The sequence below is a fragment of the Pavona decussata genome, unplaced genomic scaffold, assembly GCF_977016875.1.
Source record: "Pavona decussata unplaced genomic scaffold, jaPavDecu1.1 SCAFFOLD_87, whole genome shotgun sequence".
NCBI classification, from domain to species: Eukaryota; Metazoa; Cnidaria; class Anthozoa; order Scleractinia; family Agariciidae; genus Pavona; species Pavona decussata.
Window position 1 is genome coordinate 1,165,636 of NW_028145504.1, and position 26,095 is coordinate 1,191,730.

Genomic DNA, 26,095 nt, shown 5'->3' on the forward strand with positions numbered 1-26,095 from the left:
AGCCCTTTTGAGTTAGCCATTCGTTAAAAAAGTCGAAATCCTGTACTTGAAAAATTTTAACTCCCAAAAACCAGGAAAACTCCACGCTCCAATTCCGCAAGCCCCATTGCCCGGACATAGTGCACTTTCAAACGCCCGGGTTTCACATTGATAGGCGCATACATAGAGAAATTACCGATCCGCTCTGATGTCACGTGACGCAAACGTCGACGATCCGTTTTCACAACAAAACATGGCGTTCTTTGCAGACTAAATTTACCCAAAACAGTTCTTGCTCGCGAGCTTCTACCAACACAAAGGACACTGTTTCAGACGCTGATTAAGAGAGAAAAAAAAAATATCGAGACAACCGCCAAGGTCCCTTGACACACTCCACTTTCTTCTCGTAATTTTTTCCTCGCAGGCCACCTTTGTTCGCTTCCACGACCTGATCACTTGGAACACTCACAGGAAATAAAACAACAACAGAAAACAAACAACTCATGTAAAAGTGTACGTAAACTTTATTGATGTAGCATGTTGTTGAACTGGTTTGTAGCAAACCGGATTACTTAAAAAAAGCTAGCACGGCACAGTTTACCTGAGTACCTACATAAAATTTTTTAGAAATGATCTAAAACTAAAATTAATCCCGGTATATAATATACTCCCACCAGGATAACAAAGCCGACAAAAACAGTGCAGAGTTCAAACATCAGAACCAATAAAACCAAACCGTTCTTCAGAGAGAACACTTCTAGTCCGGGTGTTAATTTAATTTTGTGCTTGCTTTCCAGAAAATTCGTATTAATTAAAAAGCTAGAATGATCATTAAAAGCAAATTCAAACATTGTTATTCTACGCTGTACTATGTAATGAAATCCTACGTATTGTTTTCGTCTAAAAAATACACGATCCCCTAGCTGTACTAAAAGCATTACTTAGCTTCGATGTGATTAAAATGACAAAACACAATCATTTACATTCTAAAAAGGTACATTCCGTTAAAATATTTCACAGTCCAGGCTGATCTGAGTGAGATAGTCTTCCTTGCGATGTTGAAGACTTAACTAATTTAAAGCTTATTTCATGGAATTCTTTTCTTCCCTGAAACGATCATGACTGTCATCCCAAGGGAAATTTGCTTGTTGAAGAAAGAGATTTACGTTTCTCCATTCCATTAAAGCTTAAGAAGACTGGTTTTTTTTCAGTAATGATCTGGCAAAAAAGGCGGTGACAACGCCACAAAAACAGCATAGATATTTGACGCTACGACCTAGAGAAACCCACGAAAATGCAGAGCGCTGTCAGATAAACATGACTGACAAGCAACCACGTTGTTAACTACGATGGTTTCTGCATCTCAGTGGCTTCAAACTCTCTTTGTATCTCCTATAAAAATATCCTTTAGCGGCATGCAAGTCGATGGCATATCTGTCCGTACTGCCGCTGGTAGAAAAATTAAGTGATGTGTCAACTTCCTCAAATAAGATACTGGACTTTTTGTCCTCCGATCTGAAATCAAAGAAGGAAACAGGCAGTCAGTAACAAGTGAGATTTTTAACACTGGAAAACTAACTCTTGTGTTCGGAAGGGTATGTCGTTAAAATGCGAAATAAGATCGGCTAACAATTTGCCAAACCCAACAACAGCTCGCAAATTCGGGGAATAAGATTCCGTTTCAGACATGCCTTTAAAAGCCCACAAAACGATCTGGAAATACAGCAGACAACAGTTCAAGTGTTTCGCTTAAATATTATCGTTGCGTGACGCTGTAAAGTCCAAATGCTTGCGTTGTGTATTTGAAAGCAAGCGTCTAGGTCATTTCTAACAGGTGTAGGGTGGATAAGACAATGGTACCCTACCTTTCTTGGCCTGGTAGAAACACTGACTGCAGCTGTTTCCCCGTCATGACCCTCCTGGAACACATCCACGACACACACACTGGAGGTGGGGCTAAAGTTACGGTCCCGGATCAAGAATTCCACACACGGGGCATGGCGATAGGCTTCCCATGAGTCATGGAACTCAATATACTGCAAGCAACAACAAAACAAACTCGTAAGCTAGGGATTAAGTTCTGTAACTTTTTTTCCTTCTACAGCCGAAAGAAACGTTCAGACATTTACCAACTGTCGTTTTCGCTGCACTCAATAGCGTCCTGAGATTTCATTTCCATGTTATGAATTACTCTCGAATGTAGTTAAAATATAAATTCCTTCAACAAAATGACACTCCACAGATGCTATCGAATGTTTTACGAATGAAATTGAAAATTTCGTTTCTGTTTCGTTTCCCCTTGATCTTTCCAATCTTGTTAAAAGTGCAATGCGCACATCTTCGCGAAAATTCAATATCTTATCACAAATATTTTTGCCACAACTAGTTCGCAATTTTGGAATGACGATATTTTGCAAAACTAACTCGATTTTATAGACTAATTTTGTTTCTGCTCCCGATTAGTTGCCACAAAAGAGGGGGAATAAATTAAGGAAAAAGAATAAATGCTTTCTATCTGATAAAGCAAGTCACATGCGTTTTCTAACTGTAGGTCAACGGGCCCAGTTGCTTCAAAGCCCGATTAAGCTAATCCTGGATTAACGGGCAATAAAGATTCTCCCATAAGATTTGTGACCCTCAGTTTTGACTTACGGACTTTACTTAACCTTTAGCTTGGTATTAGCCTTTTAAACCATTTCAAACGAGCGAGATGAACACCTCGATTAACTTTTAATCGTGGATTAGCGTTAATCGTCTTTCGAACCGGCTCCGGAGCTCAAGATATTTTACCGTGCGAGCAGTGGTTTCTCAAGCCAGCGTAGCGTCCGCTGGAGAAACCATTGCTCGTTTATACTCTCGCTAGTCAATCGTAAACCGCTAAAAACAAAACGGAGTGGTCACCTTCTTGCAGCTGGAGCGTGCTATCCAGTTGTTATTAAGATCTCGGAGCTGTACTCTGATGTCACTTGCATCTCCATGGACTAAAACAGGTCTGAACGCCGAAAACGGAAAACGGCCGAGTTCAGCTTCGGAATTACAGACATCCTGCAATAGAAACGATGAAATATATTTAGCTACAGTCCTTTCAGCTGGTTACTGTTTGCTCGTCAGTTTTTCAAAAGTACAGAATTAAAATCGAAGTCCGAGCCAGGAAGTTTTTTAACTAGTAAGCTCTCTGGAACTCGATTTGTGCATTCCATGGATGAAGAAGGCTAATAAAAATAAACTATTTCACAATTATTATGAAATAACAGTACTTAGCAATTAGAGAGCTTTTTAGTAACTCTTTTCTTCCAGACCAAGCTCGGACGAAAGGTCGACCTCCGGACTCAAACTAACTCAAACCTCTACAACTCTTGCAAAAAGTAGCTAAAAAGGACATGACCTGCTCCACAATACAAACCTTGAAGGCTGCCTCAGTGTCATCCATCAACACTACATTTAACGCCCAGTCATCATTGACTCTGGGGGGAGGGGCGAAAACAGCCGCCAACATACGCTTGGTAGCCTGGCCCCGTGTGTGGGGACGAGCCCTGCCAACCAGGCTGAAAGCAGAGAAATGATCGACGAGGACTGAGACTGAGTTGGAATCCACTTGGCACTGGTCCCCGCGCGAGTCGCGGCCCTGCAATGCTACGTTCTTCCATTCGGACGGCTGACCTGTGGGGGAAGCGGCAATAAACAGCAAATTAGGATTCAGAAATGTTACTTTCTTGTCACTTTTTCTTGGTTTATAGAAACAAGAGGAAATTGACTTAATCTGGTCTAACTATGCCATGAGAAACACAAACTTATGGCATCCATATGCGCCGATACTCAAATCTTTACAGTAAACAAATGGTGAATTCCTAAACCAAGTTAGCAGGTAATGAAGTCAAATTTTGGGGTTTGCGTTCAACAGAATTTTAGCTATCACGATAAATCGTCAGTAAAAACTGCACATTTTACTAAGGCTTATTTCTTCGATTCCACACAAGCTACAGTTTTCAATCGTCTCCTCATCGAAACAGGGCATCAAAATTCGGCCCGAGTATTAAGAAAGAGTTTCGCCTACCTGTTGGTGTGTCACTGGACTTGAGAGCAAACGACCAGCCATCAGGAGTCATGGAGGCACAGTGAGGAAGGCGCAACTCAACAGGCTTGAGGAACTGAGTACCATGGGGTCCACACATCACTAACGGACTCAATAGGGTTTCTCCTAGAGCGAGACAAACGCAACTTAAAATGTAACAAATTCGCCTGTCACGCATATGTCACGCAACTATATATAGCGTAAAAAGTGGGAGAACAAATTGCGGTGAACTCGTGGGTGTCAATTCTGAATCTGAGTTATCGGGATAGGAGCAGATAATCTTCATCAATTGGTTCTGGTGGTTTTCTAAATGGCATAAGTTCGAATAGGCCGCGAGCAGTCTATCTTTTGCTCGAAAATCCGTGGGAAAGAACGCAAAAAACTGAGCAAGCACGAAATTTGAAGCGCCAGTAGCGCACGCGAGGGGCAAAGCCGCGGCTTCACCGCTCGTGCGCGCGACTTACCCCTCGAATATCGTGCTCGCTCAGTTTTTTTGTGTTCTTCCCTGTGGATTTTCCAGCAAGAGAGACTGTTCGCAGTCTAAAGTTTGGCTTTGAGGCTTTTAAGCGCCGATTGTTCACTCCTTGCTTACAACACGTTTCCTGCAAGTCAAACTTCGATAGTTCGTTACCGCTACATGACAAAAATGTCGGATTTTGAAAAACTGTCTAACAGCTTACAATAGCCACAGTACATTACATGAACTGCTGTTAAAAAGCACCTGTAAGATTAGCTAGCTACAAAAATATTAATTTTCAAACATCCATATGGATTGTAAATATCGGAAGTGTATGCATTTTTTCATGAAGCGAACTACAAATAACTCTTGAGTAGAGCTGTAAAGACAAATCTGTCCTGTAAAAGAAACAGCTGGACTATACCTCGGTCTGAGTCCAATGGGGGCATGAAGTTGTTGTCTTTACAGACTTTGAAATAAATTTCCTGCTCCACTCCCTGGGGTATGGCACCCTCCGGTATGACGATGCTAACACCGGACTCCGGGGAAGACAAGACTCCCCCTTGGGAAGTAAACTTGCCCCGAGCGGTGGCTACGACTTGAGTGTCCTCGTCAAGGGATTCAAAATCGCTATGGAGACGAAGAAAATACGCATTAACAAAAGATTTCACAGCGTTGAAATAAGTAGGTTTGTTGTTTGTTATTGTTAAGCTGCTGGATGGACAGACATTTATTTTCAACACAAAAGAACGCATATTAGTAAACAAAACTTAGAGTTCTACGATTTGCATTAAAGCTCCCATTGGTAAACAAACACCAAAGTGGGGGAGAGTGCTTCTGTGTATTCAAAACTTGTTTTCATCGATCCATTAAAGAGACGGTCTAAGTCATAAACGTGCGGTGTGTTATTAACTTGTTAATCTTCTTTCTTTATCTGTTTTCTGAATTATTTTATTAGATTAACAACTCCAGATCTCTTCACTCTACTGGAAGACAAAAGAACAAACCCATGCCTTCCTTCACACTGCTACGAAGTGATGGCCATTATTGCGTCTTACCTGGTGACTACATTCTGTCCATCGTGGTCCATGTTATCCAAGTCTGTCATCTTCTGCCGATACTCGGATCTGTAAGTCGTCGGTCTCGGCTCTGGTTCGCGCTCCGGTCGGTTGAACCGAGGTGATCCCGACAAACGAAAATTGTACGTCACTGGATCTCCTACCCGGGGAGAATCTGAAGGTCTGCTCGTGGGCTGTTCACGTGACGGCCTGTCTCCCGAGGAGGGCCTGTCGGGATTTGCATTGAAAGGTTTAGGAGCATAAGCGCCATAAGCTGATCGGGGTCTGTCAGCTTTTACAGGATCAAACTTCGGTTCTCTTCGGGAAGGAATCGTGACTTCGGCCCTGTATCTCGGCTCACGAGGCAGGCTGCCTGTCCTGTTGTCAGATCGCACGGGAAACTCTCGCTGAGGCGCGCTTTCCACTCGAAAATCGGAAACGTTGGCACGAATCTCAGGTTCGGCTTGTCTCTCGAAAGTTGGAAAATGACGCTTGGGGTAGTAGCTTGAATGCGCCACAGTTTCTTGCTTGTCTGGGTGAGCATAATCCACGACAATATTGCGCGGTTTTCTCTCGTACGATTCCGACTTTGGACGCGGTTTTCTATCCTCTATAGAGCGCCTTCGTTGAGGAATCAAGGCAGACTCCAGATCCTCCAAACGCTTTTCAAGGTCAAAGTTTGGATCAGCCTTCTTCTGCTCGACTTCGATCGGTGGCTCACGGATACGATCGATTTGCTCACGACGCTGAGACGACTCGTTATCGATTGCCCACAGTTTAGAGACTGGAACTCCCACGCGCTCATCGTACTCTTTGAGAAGGTCGGAATCGGTTTCCACCTTACGAAGGCTTTCGCGTTTCATTCTTAACTCTTCAGCTTCGGCATCGTTGCGATCGAAACTATCGGGCATTCGGGTCTTTTTCAACTCCTTTCTCAGCTCAACTGGATCCTCCCGAGACGGCAGTAGCCTTAAAAACAAAGCAAAGCAAACCATTTAAAAACCGAACATTAGTTAAGTGACTTAACTACGAAATATTGCAACTTGCAAACATTCGATTCTATTCTACTTATGGCTTCCAAACATCTACATGTAGCTTAAACAGCTCATGAACACGAACAGAAATGACACGATAAAACCTTTCGAAGCTTGAAAAGAAAATTTGCCAGTTCCATAGCTTGCTACCTTGCTAATGCTGGATGAAGCAAGTAAAATTTCTCACCCAACTACCTTAAAATTTTGGGTAAAACTTAACGTACAACTATGCAAAGCTGTTGAGTGGCACTTTCCTATTGAATTGTCTGTTACGTAAGTATATTAAAAGTATTTAACATATGAACATTGTCAGCATTGAACTCACTGCAACGAAGTGAAAACAAACACTGCAAGACCTTGCTGTGCCAACAAACCTACTTCCCAATACTTTACACAGCTACGTACGCAGCAGTTTAAACCTACTTGACAATGTTCCCCGAGGGCTTATACCCAGGCCTGTGCCGTTCCAAAGTGTCTTCGTTGAAGCCTTGTCTGCCGTTACGGAAATCATCATCATCGTAACGAGATCGAGGCACGAATTCCTGCTCATAAGGATCTGGGTCGGGATACCTCAGCTGGGGCTCAGAGTAAGCAGGGCGCACACGTGCATCACGGGTCGGCTCAGAATGATACTGGAGGAGAAACAAAATGTCAATGAAACGTTTAGACTTTCATTAAGATTTTTCGGTCTAGAGGACGAGATAATTTCGCTAGGAGCAAGGAAATTTTTTAACTGCATTTGCAGAATTTCGGCTTCATGCACTGACTTGAAATACCAAAGGACGCTTTAGAGAAACTGTTCAAGTTACCGTGCCGTCTTCAGTTAAACTCTACAACGGACCAAAATGAACGTCCAACATACTACAGCAAATAACATTCTGGCCTTTTATCAAACCAAATATTGAGTAAAATCATACGGAGGGTAATAGGATAAAAACAAAAAACATAACCGTAACTTCATGTCCACCATTCTTTTTTTATTGTTATTTGTTTGCTTTTTTGCTTTTTTATTTTGTCTAATTATGTTAATGATTTATGTTCCACCTCACCTCGTTCGCACGATCAGCTACTACCACATTTTCGTCTTCAACATGCTGGGTGGAGGAGGATGAACGGACAGTTGGTGAGTCTAACCTGGAGTCATAATCATATGACTGGGAGTAGCGTCTGGGCATACGGAACTCAATCTCTTCCTGCTGTTCGTCAAACTGGAGAAGAAATAAAAATACGTTGATGACAAAATAAAAGCAAAAACTAAAATCTTGCAAAGAATTACCAACATAAATGCCCCAGTAGAAACAAGAGAGCACAATAATAATATGGATAAAGGGGTTAGTTTGTAAAGAAACTGTGGTGCTGTGTCGGTGGGGAGTGGAAACAACTATCCACAGAGTTGATAACTAAAGGTAAATTGGCCACCTTAAAAATCGCTCTGACGAAGGGCTAACGCTTGAAGCGTTAGCACTCGACTCTCTTTCCGGCGGTGGCCAAAATACCTTTAATTATCAACTCTGTTGATAAACCAAACATTCGCTTAGCTCAACAATAACATATTCTATCATCAAATTCACGCGCTGTAAATGTTGGCAAGGCTTCTCTAACCTTGTCTTCAGACATCCAGACTGGATCTTCCTGCTGTTGCCTGATTTCATCCTTCACACGTGAGTACCAGTTATCCATGGAGCCCGCAGGGATAACAGCTAAAAATACAAAAGCATAACAGTCAATTCTCTGTGAAACTCCTCTATAAAAAGTCCGTATACAAACATAAGAGAGAATTACCCCCAATGTGAACGAGAGAGAGAGCTGCTGTGAGTTCAAAGAGTTGGAATCTGCTTCTTATAATCTTCATTGTAGTTGAAGAGCTGGTTTCAGAGCAATGGAGCTTGTTTGACTGCAGTCATCATTTCCATGAGACAAAACTTAGTAAACTAGACACAACCTAAGAAGCCAAAACCGAGCATCAAAGTTTTCAAACCTGTAAACATATTGCTGTAGAATTCCTCTAGTTTGAGCGAGTTGTCGTGGAGTTTCTTGATCATTTTAGCGGACTGGTCACCAATGCCGTGCTGACTTCTCATTTCCCTAAGGGATAAAAAAAAAGTTAAGCTAGGATGTTCGTACCTGTGTACAAATGTGGTTAGAACTTTAGGACACCTCTACTTTACAGCCTGTGGAGATTTCAATTGTTATGCACAAGATTGTTCCAAGTTCTCAAGCCTGTACATAATATCCTGTACAATTTATCACTCAAAAGACAGTTCCAAGTTCTCAAGTCTGTAGATAATATCCTGTAGATTTTATCATTCAAAAGACAGTTCCAACATCTCAAGGCTGTAAATAGCATCCTGTACGTTAAATCATTCAAATAAAAGCCACCACAACGTTCTTTCCTATCTTTATCATGAAACATAAGAACTTGGCTTACTTGACCATCTGTTTATTGGGTGGCTTCAGGAAGATGACGATAGGGTACAGCTGTGCATAGTTCAGCCTCTCAACCTCCTCAGGGGTAATGTCCAACAAGCAGTGTTTACCCTAGAGAAGCAAGCAAGGACCTATATATTTTAATTCTTTAGATAAAGATACTTCTAAACTTGACCTCTCTCTCTTTCCTCTTTTAAAGCTAACCTACAAAAAGATATGTGGTGCTGGACTGAAATTGAATTAATAGTCAAGTTGGATGCAGCGTGCATTGAGAATGCAAGGGAAACCAAAGACAAAATTGTGGCTGAGGCTACAAAAACAGACACGTTAACAAATTCTACAAGGTTAAACCATAAAACAGCAAATTAACAAAATTCGTGCAAAAACACCAAAGAATTTAATTTAAAAATCAGTCTTAAGTTATTGTTGTACTCACGCTGTCAATCACAGCACGGATGGTACTGTAGCTCAGTGATCTACGTGAAGATCTCATAGGACTCCTTCCAACAGGCTGAACTCCTCTGAAAGCAGCTAAAATTAACAAGTCACAATGCTTTTAGACTACTCACCTGTGCATATTAACAGAGTGAAACAATGGACACAAGCAAACATTTCAGTAACCTAACTCAGTGGTACTCTTGCTATAATGAATGTATTTCAGAGTTTTCAATAAGTTTTTAAGTAGAAGGCTGGTTAGATATAGTAGGTGATGACAGCTTACATCATGTACAAATCACGTTATCTTTTCTTGAACACCATGCTGCTTGATTGGGAAAAACCGATAACAGCAAAAAACCTTGCAGGCAAGATCATTATGCCAAAAACAAAATGCAATGAAATATTTCTCTCACAAAATCTGCCTTATTATTTTTTCTCAAATGTGAAATAGTAAATGAAAGGAAAATGTGAGTAAACTGTGAAACAAAACATTCGACCTGATCATGTGGCGTAGGTACGGTACAAAGAACTTGTACGACGCTGACGACATTATAACTTGGAGAACAATCTGTCCTAGGTGTAACACAGCGAGGTCTCTCCTATGCCTAGGTGCGGTACAAAGAACTTGTACGACGCTGACGACATTATAACTTGGAGAACAATCTGTCCTAGGTGTAACACAGCGAGGTCTCTCCTATGCCTGCCAACGTGCTGCTTCTAGCAATTTGGTCTCCCACCTTGTCTCCTCTCAAGTTTTATGCTTACATATTAGTAGTTTTAGTTATTAAGCATTTTTTTATATAAATAATTAATGAGGGATCCGCTGTAATTGGCTACGCTGTAGTGGTCTCCCTGCCTAATTATCATATCTTTGGTATTTTTTTTTGTTTCTATTGTTTGTTTCCATTCTGTTTGTATTTTAGTTAGGCGAAGCTAAATAAATAAATAGATAAAACCCAGCAGTCCATCGTCATTAACTGCCTTCTATTGAAATCTCTGCATCTAAGTGTAAACATTATGTGAAAAAGAAAGCAGTGTAAATACTCACTTGGAATGGCAAAGGTTTCTGGCATGTCTTGCAGCAACTTGTCTCTTGTTATGTCGGCAATCGGTCCAAGAAGAACCACTGGTCTGACAAATCCAGCTAGGGAACAAAAACATCATTTGCAAGTTTACTGAGCAACGCAGACTTGTGCCAGGAGAGAAATACCACCAATTTGAAGGGAATGAAGGTGATTCAAGAGAGCTAAATGTTACTGTACTCCAAGTAACTTACACTGCAACAAACTCAACCAGGGCCACCCAACATTGATCAGCCAATCACAGGTCACGTGTAAAACAAAGAAGTCTGGCTTTGGTAGTTTATAAACCAATAAAAAATGAGAACATTTCTTTAAATTTCAAAGTGTCGGTTTTTTCGATGGCCCTGGTTGAGTTCGTTGCACTGTAAATACAACATAAACTGATAAAGGAAAAAACATGCTAGGCAAGCCTATCTGCTACATAAAGGAATTTTCACATGGTGGTATTTGTTTTTGGGACATGTAACAAAATAATGATGCTTACGTTTTTTGAGTGCCACCCTTTCATAGGCTGGTAGCCTGTTCTCTCTTGCAGTAGAATCTGAAAAGTAAAGACCACATGTACATGAAATTCTTCTTGTTGACCTTCACTCGATTCTAAATGATCAGTGGCAAGATCCAGGGGTACAAACGGAAAGCAACAACAAAATTAACAATATCTTCAAAACGAAACGCAGACAATGGACCAAACTTTCCAAAAAGATTGCTTAATAAATAAGTATTTTTTGTATGTAAATGTTTCTGGGAGAGGAAACAATTTGTAATTTTAATTTTTTTTATTTGTGTGGAATAAGCGCCATTTTGCAATGTAACGCGTAACAAATATACCAAGACGTGTTCCAACTTTAGCCCACCAGTTCACCAAAATCAATCGCACACATCATTTGTTGTTGTACAAATCTTTAATTATATCCAACTTAGATGTCTTGCTACAAACAAAACTTATAACACTTCTCTATGCAATAAAATGAAGAAATTTACACAAAGATGTCTCTTGTAACGCTGTTTATATTTAATGGTTACGAAAAAAAACACTCATGATAAAATACTATCATCGAAATGGCCTTTCGCGCCGAAAAAAATACATATCATTTCTCTTACCATACAGTTTATGTGTGAGTAAATTCAGCTTGATTGCTTGAGCCGCTCTAGAGATAAATCAAAAAATGTTCGTCCCCGAACACATTGTTACAAGCTCCATTTCCTCCAAAATAAACCTTGCTTGTTCAGTTCTTTTTGTTCTCCCCGAGAAACGAAATGTCCTCGAAACGTGAAACAGTGCACGGACAATCCTCATAAGATTACCAGACGGCTGCAAAATCTGTTGCTTCTTTCTCTGCTTTAAGCGGCCAATATTCCCATTTTTCTCGAACCCCGAACACAATTGCTTGATCTGCCATTGTGTAACACGAACCAAACAACAAGAGAGTAGCGCAACATTGAACGCGGGAGGAAAATGTCCGCTCAATTCGATGCAAGAAAGCCTCCATTTTATCAAAACACCTTCGAAAACGTTTCTGAATATTTGGGGGGTACTTAGATAGAATCCAGGGGCCAAAACAATAGATTCAACACACGTGGATTTCTGAGAAACGTGACTTGTTGCGTGACAGTCTTTAGTAGATCGGAAATGGAGGGAAAAACGGATAAATATTCAGTAGCCACGTGGAGAAACAATAAGAAAGAAAAGAAGAATGCAAGCAAGAGGGAATACTACCGAAATAATCAAGAAAAGCTTGCTGAAAAGGCCAGAGAAAGAATGAGGCGGCTACGTGAAAATCGTAAGCTACACGATGTAACAAGTTTGAAAGGTCGTAAAAACGCGGCAACACGTGCTTCATCAAAGGGAAGAATTTCGCGCGAAAAAAGAGCAGATCAAGTCCGCGCTAAGAAAAATGAAAGAAAAAGAGAAGAGGAAAGAGAGGAACAGAGAAAAGAACATAAAAGAAGACAAACAAAAGAGCGAGTTCGCAAATTTCGGGAGAAAAGAAAACTTGCCAATGATGCAAGACCGGAATCGGAAGGAGATTGTGCAACTCCATCGGCATTTCCTTCACGAATGGCTAAGAAAAGAGCTAGGGACAAGGTCACCCCCACGTTACCGAAATCACCCCGGAAAAAAGCAGAGGTAGTTCAAACTTTGGCAAACAGTCCGAGCACAAGAGGACTTTTAGAAAAAAAAGGTTTTCTTCAGTCATCTGTGGACAAGCAGGATATAGAGGCCATGAAGAGTGTAGTGGCAGACTTAGCAGATGGGCTGGCAAAGGTTAAAGGAGCCAAATCAACCGACCAAAGAGCTGCATACGGTGTGGCACGTTCTCTGGCATTTGGAGCCTCTGTTAAGAAAAATCGCCAACAAAGCAGAGTTTCAAAGCTGGTTGGAATAAAACGGCAGCAGGTGTCAAAGGGAATTTCACAAAGGGAGAAAGTTTTAAAGGGAGACGAGGCCTGTTGGATCATGACAAAAAGGAAAGTCAGGATGGATGCAGTTAAAGACGAGGAAAAAAGGCTGATTTACGACTACTGGACCCATCAAGCCAGCCGTCCAACAGGGTCTAAGAAAGATAAGATGCGCCAGCGTGTGAGGAAAGGAGAATATGTGGAGCATGCAAAACACGTTCTGGAAAAGACCCAAACAGAGTGTTTCCAGGAATTTCAGCAGCTTCATCCAGAAATAAAAATTAAACAACGGAAATTTGAAGAAATGAAGCCATTTTTCGTGAAAGGGGCCCGTGAAAGAGACAGACAGTCATGTCTATGCAGGAAACATGTCGAATGTAAAATGTTATTTGATAGCTGTATGAAGTTTCGGAAGTCCCCAGAACGTAGTAACGAAGAACAAGTTCCTCATTTCAATTTTTTGAGTGAAGTTGTTGACTCCACCCTCTGTGAAAAAGAAGAAGCGGCTGCCCACCATCGTCTGGAGTGCATAATGCGAAAGTGTGATGATTGTGGTGTTAAGAAGCTGAAATTATCAAGTGATGAAGAATCAAGAGATGTTGTGGTGAAGTGGAAGAGATATGATTATGTGACTGTACCGGACAAGAATGGAGAAGAACGAAGAAAAATTGCACTGATCAACAAGGAAACACCAGTGAATGAAATGTTCAAGTATTTTTTGGAACTGCTTGATGAGTACACCTACCATTCTTTCATGGCTAAGTGGCAAAAAGATGAATTTGACAACCTTTTATCCAGTCTCCCCTTAAATCATGTCATCTGCGTTCACGACTTTTCTGAAAACTATATATGCCGTTCACAAGATGAAATCCAGTCACAGTATTTCGACCCCAACAAAGTTTCCATTCATGTTACCATTCTCTACCGCCATGCAAATCTCCAAACCGATGGAAAGGAAAGTTCTGAGGAAAACCCCTCCATCATCAAAGAACACATTTTTGCCTTATCAGATGACAACACACAAGACTACCATTTTGTTCACCATGTACAAGACCTCATTCTACACTACCTCAGAGAGGAAAATCATTTAACTGTGGAGAAAATCCATGAATTCACTGATGGCTGTGCTGGACAGTACAAGTCTAAGCACACCTTTGGTGACCTTTCTTGCTGTCTCGCAGATTTTAGATGCCAGATCGACCGCCACTTTTTTGAAACATCCCATGCTAAGGGAGAGCAAGATGCGGCCGGTGCTAATATAAAGCAGCGAGCCACTCTTGCTGTACTTCAGAGAAAGGTTACAATTGGTAGTGCCAAAGATTTGTACAACTATTTGTCTGAGAATTTCCAGCTGCCCACATCAAGCTCTGGAGGAATTACCCTAAAGAAACGTGTCTACATTTACATCCCAACAGATGGTGAAGGTTCAATTCCAAGGAAAAGACAGGGGCGTTCCTTTCAAGCTATCAAAGGGATAAGAAAGATCCACTCAATCCAAACAACACCAACACAGTGCAAAGTTTTCACGAGACTCCGCAGCTGTGTATGCGATCAATGCTTACTGGGCAACAGCGAAGGCTGTGTCAACTTTGCATATGTCGACAAGTGGCAGGAGACAGAGATAACTCGCGATGGCCAGGTTGCTGTGACAAGGCAGAACCAAGATGCTGCTGATTCTGACCGGGTGAATGGCATAACTGATTTGGTGGAGGCAGGAAGCATTGTAGCCATTGCAGCGGCTGACGACGCATACTATGACTACTACCTTCTAAAAGTAACCAGTGCTGGAGCAGTGACCTTAGAGCATGATACCATTGACGACTATGGTGCTGCTTATCAGGAGGGAACACTTGTTCTTGAAGGCAGCTTTTTCCTTAGAGACAACATTATAGACATGACTTATAAATTAGACAAAAAGAAGGCCATAGTACATGCAAACACAGTACGAGCTATCTGTGGTGAGCTTGTGCTGATTAGAAGACAAAGGAAAGACTTGTACAAACTCTCGCCTGCTCAGCATGAGGAAATCATGTCTGTTTTTTAGTGCTTGTAGTGTTATTTTATTGGTGCTGCAGTATTTTAGTAACTTTTAATATGTTTTGAGATGATTATTGTATAATTTGACACTTAAAATGACGTTATAAAGCGAAAATGGAAAATGACCACACCCAAAGTGCATTATGGGTAATGTATATATTTTGATTTTTTCCCAATATTTTTCCCTAAAACAATTTGAAATTATATCCTGAGCATTCCTGACATGAAAAGAGACTATTTCATATCAAATAAACTTAAATTTTAAAAATTCCTTATTTTAGCCTATGTTACGCCTTTGTACCCCTGGATCTTGCCACTGATCAATACGTAATGAGAAGAATTTATTTAAATGACAAAAGATTCACAATTACTGAACATTACCGTGAGAGACACAGGTAAGATGCAAATCACATGACCATGCAAGTCACTGACTGAATTTCATTAGAGGTACAAACAGATGTATATAAGACATACAGTCGACTCCCGATAACTCGAACCCTCACTAACTCGAACCTCCCGTTAACTCGAACCAATTTTCCTTTCCTTTCAGATCATTTGCTATATAATTTTACCCTCGGTAACTCGAACTCCCGATAACTCGAACCTTTTTCAATTTCCCTTGAAGGTTCGAGTTATCGGGAGTCGACTGTAATTCACAAATTTTTGTTTAATACAATTAGTTACGGGACTAAATATAAAAAAAACGTACGGGAAACCAAGATTGTTGATTTTCCTATATACCATAGATCTCAGTGCAAAAAGTGAAGAAATTTGACATGAAAACAAAGAGCAGAATTACACAGATTTACACTGACATTACCATTTGAAGGGCTGGGAGCATAACCAACCTAACTGCATTTCAGATCATTTTTTGTTGTTTTAGCTTAGATTCACTGGAGGTTTTGTATGTGACCTTAAACTGATGTGATAAAAGCGAAAATCCTGCCCATAATCATAGATTTTCATTGCACACAAAGCGCATAACACCTGGAGCACATTGGAGCAATGTCCCGGGCCCTCATTTGTTTTTGGAACAAGATGCCCCTAATGGCATTTACACAGAATGCTTAATGTAACCCCATTTATTCCCCATTGTATGTTTCGCAGATAATTAAAAACTATCCTCCCTTCGCAATTGAAATAATTGAATGGTTTTATTCAGAGAGACTGCGTAATATTTTATCGTTGTGTTGCTGGGAATCATACCGCAAATTACTTTGCAATAACGTCATGACCCCGCTTAACTGGTCTGGCTTCCTTCGCATTGAATTATTCAATCTGTTTGTGAAAGCGTAATTTCTTCGCTGTGAACTCTCCCAATTTCCATCGTTTAAACTGTCGAGTACTACTTAGAAGTTATTATTTCGATTTGCTGCTTAAAAAAGGTTCGTTTTCTTTCTGAAAACAGCAGATCAGAGTCTTAAATTCACACATGTGGTCGCCATTGAACGAAAATAACTTGATGATTTGCTTTGACGTCACACAGGTAGAGATAAGTGGGTCCCCTCCCTCGTGATATACACGCCGATAATGGATTTTGATTGGGCCGTTTTTGTTAAAGACAATCAGAACAATAAATCCCTTCTGCGAGAGGGCAGAATTTAATCTAGGTTTAATGAATAAATCAAGTAATGATTTGACGTCACACAGGAAGGGATAAGTGGGTCCCCTCTCTCGTGATATGTGCCTGAATAATAAATTTTGATTGGCCACTTCTGTTGAAGACAATCAGAACAACACATCCTTACTGGGAGAGGACAGAGTTTAATGCATAAATTAATGTGCAGATTTGTGGCTATAACAAAAAAAAAAAAAATAAAAAAGATAACAGACCCAAACCTAGACACGGCCTGCCCTGCAGGCATTCCGCGTAATTATTTCATCAATGTCTGTAGACTTACTAAATGACTCTTCATCCAAATGATCTGATGAAACAAACTTGTATTTTTTTAGCGTTCCTCCTCTAGACGAGCTTCTTTTCAGGCTACCATAACTAGGCTCCCCTTTTCTTGGCGTCATTTCCTCAAGTTTGTGCTGAACCTGAGCTAACTGTTCAGCCCTGCAAAGAGAAAAGAGCAACTGTAAAAATCAATTTCTTGTACAAGTACTTAGTTTGATAAATAACATGATGGTTTTCACAGGGTACTCACTCACTCATCACGATAAAAGTTCTTAGGTCTTAGCTCTGTCCTATTTCTACTCTGCCATTGATTTGCCATCATAATTTATTCTACTGGTCAACTGTGAATAATATATGATAGAGGGAGCCCATTATTTAAAAGCCTTGTGGTTTCTCATGGGCTTCCTTGCCACCTTTGGTTTATCATTATTACACTTGTAATTTCATTATTTTTATAGTGGCAATACTAAACTTGAAAAGAATTTCTTGACTTTTACTATCTATAATCTCACATCCAATACACGCTCATGGAATATTCAATTACCTGGATTTGTTTGGAATAATTCCCATTACTGTCTCCTGCCCAGTCTTAGTCACAACCTGTGCACGCCAAGCTCCAATCACACCATCATGCATGGTATCCCAAATATGGAAAACATCCTCTCTCTGGAAATCCAGCTCATTGTCTTTCATTTTTTCATAGTCAAAATGAACTCTGTCAGAAAATACATTTTATCATGTTACTATTTTTTATGAAATAACTGAGACACTAAACAGAAAAACGTAAAAGTTTTTTAACTTACTTGATGTAAAATGAATCTCCTGATTCCTTGCTGATCTTGTCATATTCTACCACAAAACAAAAAGGTTGTGATATTCATAAACTGAAACGTTACCACTGACAAATAGTCAAGCCTTTGGGTGCGTTTTTTTGGGAGAATTTGAAAACGGGTTTGCGATCTCAGAACATTCAGATCATGCCGCATCAAAGCAACCGACGAATCCTTGTCCAGAGGATCATCAGAGGTGCGAATGATCTGAGATCACAAATGCGTTTTCGGATTCTCCCAAATAAATGCACCCTTTGCTTAGTCAAAAGCCACCACTCAACAAAGACCACCTCTCTTATACAACAGGTGGTGTCCATGATCCCAAGTTCCTTTTTGTCAGTGAAATCACAACATTTATGATCACTTGTGAGTGACCACCATATTCTAACCACCCCCTTTCCCAGTATTTTACATGTACATGTAGGCGATTACGTGTACATGAGATGTTCAATTTCACTAAGTTCTACACTGAAATTCAAAGGCATATTCATGATGTACTTCCTTAATAACTCTTAAGATTGCAAGTGCTATCTGTAAACAAAAATGCTTGTTGTAATTATCATGTCTTTCCTAAAAAACATACCATTTCACACTGGATCATGCTATCACAATAAAACTAAAGCTGAAAATCAATCATTGGTGTTGCTTCTCTGTAACAGTAGAATAAACAAAACTGCACAGTACTCTTGTGTACAAAGCAATACTTACTTTGCCTTCTGTACTGACACAAAAGGTTGACTTCATCTCCGAGTGACAACAGAATCAATACAGCTTCTTCCCTGGTGATGTCTTTAAAATCAATGTCATTGGCCTGTAAAATACATGTTAAATTTATTTATTTATTTATTTATTTATCTATTTATTTATTTATTTTTTTATTTATTTATTTATCAGCAAATATTATACAGCATTTATATAGGTCACAGGTCACTGTGATAATTGTATATGAACAAGCTAAACAGGATCTCCTTGCCCTAATACCCATACTAAAAAGCTAATTCAGGCCAAGGGCATGCTAACCCTCTTGGTTATATACCAGTACAACAGTGACCCGTACTTGTGACTGGTGGAACGTGACCTGTAAAAAAGACCTGTCTGTGACTGTCAATGGAACAAATGGGTTAAATCTTAAAGACAATCTTGACTAATAGTAAAATGTTACAAAAGTAACCACTTTTTGTCTTAGACCCACCACCCTCAACAAACAAGATGACACAAAGTTGCAAATTTCACAGTGACTTTCATGACCTAAATATACTTACCATCATAACTTGGTCACCCTTTCTCAGTCCTTCATTGTAGGCGGGGCTACCCTCCTTGACAGCTGCGACATAAATACCAGCTTTGTTCCCACCAGACACCTGAATACCAAGACTTCCACTCTTACGGAAAGACACCAGACGAGCATCTCTGTCAAAATACAAAAGAAATACCTTTAATTAAAATGCATTGTATATTGTTAATTGGAGGAAACTGGAAAAAAGACTGAGACATGAAGCAGTGTCCTAAGTAGACTTGATTGAAGAACTTTTTTCATGCAATGCTGGATACATATAAAAGTGACAATGATGATGACGAGGAGGATGAGGAGTTGACAACAACGGCAATTTATATCCCTGCTTTGGACAATCATTATACTCTTCCAGCTTAAAACAAAACAATAAATCCCTACATATTATTGCAATACTTAATAACACATGCTCAATAGACTCCTTTCAACACCAACTTGACAATGAGGCCAAGAGGAAACAAACAAAGGAAATTCAATCATGTTTATTCACTACTGTTGTCTGTGTCCTCTGGACCTCAATATCAAGTTAAATTTTAATATTTTCAAAGAAACCTATCAACGATTGGTCCACAAACTCGGATTTTTCCAAATAAAAGTTTGGAAACAATGAAGTTAATCACACAAAAAGCAAAAACCACACACCCTCCGTATCTTCTGCGCTCCATGGTATCCATATCTCTACGATCACTCCTAGGTGAGCTTGAGGTGGACTCAACATAGCGTGAATCATTCACAGAAGAATCATGTCCCCAGGAGCTTAACCGGCCAGGTGTGTAGGTCACTGAAACAAATAACAACGGTTCTAACATACAGTTTCTTCATAAAAATCTACATCAAAATAAAGTAAAATTTCCAATGTGACTTTTTTCATTGCTGTTGTTTTTTTTTTAATTTGACTTAAACCAACTGTATAGAGTTGTAAGTGAGTCAAATAAAATGTGGTATTTTCTTGTCTTGATTCTTGTCTCTTAACATCCTGTGATTGGCTAATTCATAGGCAACACAGCCTGTGATTGGTTAAAATTACAAAATTGAAATTAGCCACCTGTGAAGTGCAAGGAACCAGTGAAATAAAAGCAAAGGCATTATCAAAACAAGCTGATAATATCTAAAGGAAAACCAACAAAATGTAAAAGAAAATCTGACAGAATGTAAAAAAAGTAAAATACTTTTACCTTCTGCAGGTTTTGGGAAATCAGGTTCTGATTCCTGTCGAGAACTTTCCACAGCTCTGTACATTTCTTCTCTGTCAACAAACCCAGAAACTCTCTCCCCTGTGTTGGGCCTCTTCCAGCTGGTTTCTGAATAACAAGCAATCACAGCAATGTAAATATGATTTTTAGAACAAAGAATCCTCTACCTCACTCAAATTGTTTACACCCAAAAGCTGTTTTTTTAAGTGAATATTTTCAGCCTTGTTTCTATCAATATCTTTTCAAGGTTTTTACTCAAGCCAAAAATGCTATCAAGGTGGACAACTGTATTGATTTTTTCAGAAAAATTTCAAGACTTTTACAATGCATTTGAAGTTGATAACTGTAGTACTCACCAGAAAATAGCATGTTGTCTTTCTCTGAAGGAGGCGGGGGACGTTCAGGCAAGTCTTCTTCACTGTAATGCCTGCAAATAAACAACAGAAAATTTAACATGAATACATCATCAACAAACTACAGGAAGTGCATTTAGGGCAATTATTGCACTACTACACTTCAAAAGAATTTAAGCCAACTCTGTCACAAAAAAACTTTTGTAAACAGCAAATAATTGAACATGTCCCAAATAATGTGCCTTAAGTATCTCCACAAGCAGTGTACATCATGTAATTTAACAATGGTCTCCACTGACCTTGCAGGCAGGTCTGGTTCTTGTTCGTCACCATACCCATTTGGCATGTCCCTTTCTCTACCTCCTGCTTTATGTCTGAAGGTTGCTGGCAGAGAATGAGTGCTGTAGCTTGGTGGTAAATTGTCATCTTTTAGCACCAAAAGATCAAGTCTGTTAGAACGACGAACAGTTTCAATTGCTTCTCTCAGGCTCATCTCTTCAGTCTTCCTGTCATTAATCTGAAATGAATGGAAACTTGTTACTAAGTGGTAAATACTACATGAAAACATAACAGAAATGCTCAATCAATCAAGCAATCAAAAATTTATTTAAATATTTCCCCCGTTAACTAGGTGACTAGGTGATGGGGTGTGTGGAATAGGGCCCTAAGTGACTTAGGTCAAATTCTCCTTTTGTTTTACAAGCGAATACAATGAAATTTGGAAGGAGAATCTAGCTTTTTATCAGAAGTCACTTGGGGCTTTTTTCCCGGCACCCCTTCAATTATAAGGGTACTTACAAATTCTTATTTTACATAAACATCATTGTAAAACAACACAAGATACTTAAAACACAAGAAGTACATTGTAAAAGCTTACAAAAATTGTAAAATCAACTTTTCAGACAATTCCTAGTACAGCAAAAATTTGTGGTCATGACTTTCCAATATCACAAAATTAAAGGTGATGTAAAAATTTCACATACTGAGGTAGTAGAAATAATTATACATTCAAGTAATATCTTACAGCTGAACTTCCCCTTGTGAAAAAGTAAGGAGACATGTCCTAATAACAGACAGTAGCTTGGTCACAGAAGAACTCTCATAGATACAATAATTTTCTCTTAAGGTTACGCGGTACCTTCAGAGGTATCTTCAGAGGTGTCTCGCGTCCAAGTGATGAAGCGCGTCCGGTTTAAACTGTAGATACCTGAACCCTTATATCAAATTAAAGCTTATAGAACCGGCTATCCAACTAAACCAAGAATTTTGAAATAAAATGAACTGCCGAATTTTTAGCGCTGTTTTCTTGAATAATTTTTTTTCACTTGGAGGAGCCACTGCAAAGAGCTAAAACTCAAAAGGAATTTGTTCGTTTGCCTTCAAATTTGGACTGTAGCTAGTTTACCATATAAACAACAAAAACGTGTCTTCGAATTTTTTCTTTCGAAATATTTTTTCTCGGAGAGCGATTTTTGTACGATTACTCCACATTTTTTTCATCCTATTCCAAAAATGCTCTATAACTTTTCACTGCGAACATGCAGACATGTTTTTTTAGCGCTTTGGGTCCGGAAACTGAGCAGCAAATTAAATTAGCAAAAAACAAAATGCACTTTGACTTGTAGCTTTAAAAAGGTGATTCGGACGCTCGCAATTAGAGGTCGTGAAAAATTCGACAATTCATTTTATTTCAAAATACTTGGTATATTTTGATAGGCAGCTCTATAAGCTTTAATTTGATATAGGGGTTTAGATATCTACAGTTTAAACTGGATGCGCTACATCGCTTAAACGCGAGACACCCGTGAAGGTATCGGGTAACCTTAAAAATAATTTCTGAAATCAGTGTATAAAGTAGCAATTAACACACACAACATACCTTCAAGATGAGGTCCCCAGACTTCAGTTCACCTTGTTTGGCAACCATACCATTTTTATCAATCTCTTTGATAAACATGGATCCACCAAGAGAAAAGCCATACCCTAAAATTGAGGGGTGAAAATATATGTAAAACATCTATAATTTGAAGGACCAAAGACAATTATTATACAGAGTGCACAAATATTAATTTCACTTAACCTAAAGTAATTGAGCAAACTGTTGTCACTGTATCTGTTCATGTAAGCAGGTCTTCTTAGCAGGGTACAGTGGGATTCCATTCAACTCCTAACAGATCTTTGGTAACATGTAAAGCTAATCAAACACTTATTATGAACTAAGAAAATCAGCAATTGCTGCAAAGTCAAACTTGTGGTAGGTTAAGCAAAAGATTTAATACTCAATTCATTGGTATTGCCTGCACCCTATCCCTCTTGAAATGAAACTTTGAATTACTCGATGCGGCACTATAACTTGAGACATTGTGGATAAAATCTCACCTGCCATTTAATTTGCAATCATTAACTTAAAGGTACTCTGTTTTGATGCTGCAATTTTAAATTAGCACACTAAATTTTAAGGTTGAAAGTTGGCATACCTTTGTTTGGTTGTTCCCTGGTCAGGGTAACTGCCTGTGGAACTTTACCTCCTTCCCTGCTCACTGAGGAGAGAGACTTCCGTCTTTTAATAGCCTAAAAATTATACAGACGAAAATAGTTAATTAAGAAAAAACTATAATTTATTACTTTTACAATTAAAACATCTTATCAAAATTTAATCAATCATAAAACAGATAATGAAAATCAAGACAAAAAAAATTTTCACTTGTACAAAATGAGTTTGTGACATTACACATATACATTAACCTCAATGAGTAACACCTACAAGTTCAGTTTTATAGCAAGTCAGAACTATATCTGATGGAAACTTCCTCCCCAGCATAAAGGCTTCTTAAGCCAACCTTGTGACATTTCCACCTCCAGCCTCATACGTTATGCCCACTGACACACAACTTTTAAAACATCTACAGTAATAGGTTAACAATGTATAGTATTTGTGTAGAAAAAAAGGTAAATTTTGCTTAATAACAACCAACTATAGCCCTTGCTTTCATCTCTTCTTTTGGTGTTTGATGTTTGTTCATTAAATATTGTCTCATGACTGGCGAAAAAAAAAACAATATTGAGACTCGTACACTTGGAGACTTAACATTAAGATCTCAACTCTTTCAAACCTTGTTGAAAACTATAAAATCAAGGAAACTTCATTGTTCAACACATGTATCAAGGCTGCTGCCTAAAAGGAGCTCGGTAGCCCAAGAAAATGTTCTGGGTGCGTTAAGTTTTTGCAGTAGTACCTAACACTTCACATGTTGGGCTCCTAAATTCTTGGCATTTGGCCTTGTGGGCTCCTTGAAATTTGTCAGGCGACAGCATTGTGTATTTACCACAAGCTCCTTAAATCCCAGCTTAGTAGCATTTGCAGATACCGAAATATAGTTGGACTTACTAGTCGTGCAGAGTTGCCGCTGTCTTTTAGAGCTTGAACAGCCACTGCATGCATCACATTCTCAACATTTATATCATTCACTTGAGTGATGATATCATTAACCCTACAATATAGAGTCACATGCTTAGTTGAATGTAGAGGAAACATGTAAGGGAAACATCAAAAGTTACTTTTTTCTGGGAGATTTGGTGAGCCATACGGGAGACCAGGAGATGGTATTTTATTACATGTAGAACATGAGTCTCCACTTATAAGATCTGCACTAGAAAACTCACCACAAAACAAATACAAAAACTCTTATCTCTGGCAGAAAGAGAAACATCCTTAGACTCTTATAATCAAAAGGCCCAAAGATTGAGCCAACTCGTGAATATGAAATGGTTTAAAGAAATAGCCTGCACAGTAGAACTCCTAGTAATATTGAGGCTTGATTTCCCATGGACCATAACAAATTGGGCAGAATCTTGATCGAGTGTTTGGATGTAAACTAATCCGGTCAAAAGTTTCTCCATCGTGCTGTCTGGGTTCGAGTGCAAGTTAATCAGCGTGGCAGATGATTTCTAAGCTTCTCTTCACTTGAAATAAAGTCAATTTCAAGTCAAGTCAAAAAGAGGATATCATTTTAATTTTTTTCCTTTCTTTTTTAATCCTCTTTGGCCCACTTTGTCAAAGAATACTCTTTGGATTATAATTGCCTCTATATTTCAAAGATGATAAAGTTTAATACCTACGTTTGAGCCAATCTTACATGAATTTTAAAGTTTACATTAAAGCCTGCAGTCTTATAATTTATAACTCATGTAAGACTGGCTTAAATGTAAACTTTGTTTACACCAAATCGCCCATCACAGCAAGAACTTGTGAATGCAATTAAAAAAGTACTTAAACAGTGTTTAATACTCACTTCAAAAGACCATCTGATGGGCTCCCACGAACAATGTCTGAGACAACTATGGATGTGTCGCCACTCTTGAAATGAGGATTATCCCTCCCACCAGAGACTGCAATTCCAAAACCTTGGTTTGTGTTTGCCTGCAAAATATATATGCCCACCATCATGGTTAGTCCAACATAACTACAAAAATCACAACAAAATAAATTATACTAAAAATGATAAAATGTTTAGTCAGACTAATTGTCTTGCTGTCTACAAACTGAGCAGGTGTAAGATTTTTCACCTGTATTACATTTTCTTTAAATCACAAAAGTTGAAACAAATTTGCATGTTTCACAAAAAAAAAGCATCCAGTAAACTATCAAATATACAAGAGAACAAGTTTCTGCAATATATCCCACACCAAGAGGAAAGCCGACAAAATGAATCACAGCAGATTTTTTGTTTTAATTTTTTGTTTGTTATTTTTATCAAAAAATTCAAGGTGTTATGCAGACGAAATTCTGTCTTACAGTCAACATTATCTTCTCAATCAAGACACTAAATACAAGGGAGCAAAATTAATAAATAAATATATAACAAATAAATAAAATCATAAAAATCAAGTAACTAGCCCTTGTTGAAAATTTGGGATAAACAACAACATACAATGTTCATAGCTACATGTACAATATATTAGTATAAAAAAGTAAAATAAATCTATTTACTACATTATGAACAATTTAATGCATGCAAACAGACATTGAAAACAGCAGACATCACTTATTTCCTGCCCTGAAGGAAATAAGAGAAATCCGCAAACTAGTACTCCACCCAACCTTGAATTGCATGGCAAGTTTACAAGGGGACAAAAAAACCATTCATAATTTATACTTATTTAATTGCTATGCTAATACATCACCTTCTCCAAGACTATCGTCTTCTTTTCCCACACATACTGTTCCTCCAGCTGTCAAAGCAAAAAGGCGCCAAATCAAAACCGTGTACGAATAAATTTCGTAAAAACATTGCTGAACCATAGCATGGCAAAGTAAGGTAGTGAATAATACGCTGTGTGCAACAAGTCAAACTTCCACCAAATAATTGATGGGCCGAGCATAACTGTCTTACGTAGAATTTTAGGTCCATTTTTGGTTTTGCCCTTAAAACACCTTTTAACTATAATTGCATGTGGCCTTCAAGTTAGTCAGAGAACATCACTCCGTGTTTTTTGCACTAATTACAGTTACATGTATTATGAGAAGGACAAGGCCAAACTATT

General features: G+C 38.9%; 2 protein-coding genes across 3 annotated transcripts in view; one reads left to right on the plus strand and one right to left on the minus strand.

Annotated features, from left to right (window-relative positions):
• Positions 1 to 485: 485 nt before the first annotated feature.
• Positions 486 to 26,095, minus strand: part of LOC146474670 (tight junction protein 1-like) — a 31,820-nt gene continuing 6,210 nt past the window's right edge. The window contains exons 3-31 of one of the 2 annotated variants that reach the window (XM_085116391.1): positions 25,736 to 25,783; positions 24,844 to 24,971; positions 23,940 to 24,042; positions 23,029 to 23,122; positions 22,431 to 22,534; positions 20,851 to 21,068; positions 20,555 to 20,625; positions 20,181 to 20,306; positions 19,648 to 19,786; positions 18,977 to 19,124; positions 18,423 to 18,525; positions 17,688 to 17,733; positions 17,429 to 17,599; positions 16,886 to 17,043; positions 11,032 to 11,088; positions 10,514 to 10,609; positions 9,464 to 9,558; positions 9,029 to 9,138; positions 8,579 to 8,685; positions 8,203 to 8,300; positions 7,650 to 7,808; positions 7,024 to 7,232; positions 5,567 to 6,535; positions 4,933 to 5,138; positions 4,034 to 4,174; positions 3,383 to 3,639; positions 2,881 to 3,024; positions 1,845 to 2,015; positions 486 to 1,494 (exon numbers count right to left, since the gene is read on the minus strand). In XM_085116391.1, coding sequence (XP_084972517.1) covers positions 1,462 to 1,494; positions 1,845 to 2,015; positions 2,881 to 3,024; positions 3,383 to 3,639; positions 4,034 to 4,174; positions 4,933 to 5,138; positions 5,567 to 6,535; positions 7,024 to 7,232; positions 7,650 to 7,808; positions 8,203 to 8,300; positions 8,579 to 8,685; positions 9,029 to 9,138; positions 9,464 to 9,558; positions 10,514 to 10,609; positions 11,032 to 11,088; positions 16,886 to 17,043; positions 17,429 to 17,599; positions 17,688 to 17,733; positions 18,423 to 18,525; positions 18,977 to 19,124; positions 19,648 to 19,786; positions 20,181 to 20,306; positions 20,555 to 20,625; positions 20,851 to 21,068; positions 22,431 to 22,534; positions 23,029 to 23,122; positions 23,940 to 24,042; positions 24,844 to 24,971; positions 25,736 to 25,783 — 4,509 coding nt within the window. In that variant the 3' untranslated portion in view covers positions 486 to 1,461. Of the gene's footprint in view, positions 1,495 to 1,844; positions 2,016 to 2,880; positions 3,025 to 3,382; positions 3,640 to 4,033; positions 4,178 to 4,932; positions 5,139 to 5,566; positions 6,536 to 7,023; positions 7,233 to 7,649; positions 7,809 to 8,202; positions 8,301 to 8,578; positions 8,686 to 9,028; positions 9,139 to 9,463; positions 9,559 to 10,513; positions 10,610 to 11,031; positions 11,089 to 16,885; positions 17,044 to 17,428; positions 17,600 to 17,687; positions 17,734 to 18,422; positions 18,526 to 18,976; positions 19,125 to 19,647; positions 19,787 to 20,180; positions 20,307 to 20,554; positions 20,626 to 20,850; positions 21,069 to 22,430; positions 22,535 to 23,028; positions 23,123 to 23,939; positions 24,043 to 24,843; positions 24,972 to 25,735; positions 25,784 to 26,095 lie in introns of both variants that reach the window. The other variant, XM_085116390.1, reaches the window with a different exon arrangement.
• Positions 11,156 to 15,308, plus strand: LOC146474671 (uncharacterized). The gene has a single exon (XM_085116397.1). It carries the CDS (start codon positions 12,178 to 12,180, stop codon positions 14,989 to 14,991), a length of 2,814 nt encoding a protein of 937 aa, XP_084972523.1. The 5' UTR covers positions 11,156 to 12,177; the 3' UTR covers positions 14,992 to 15,308.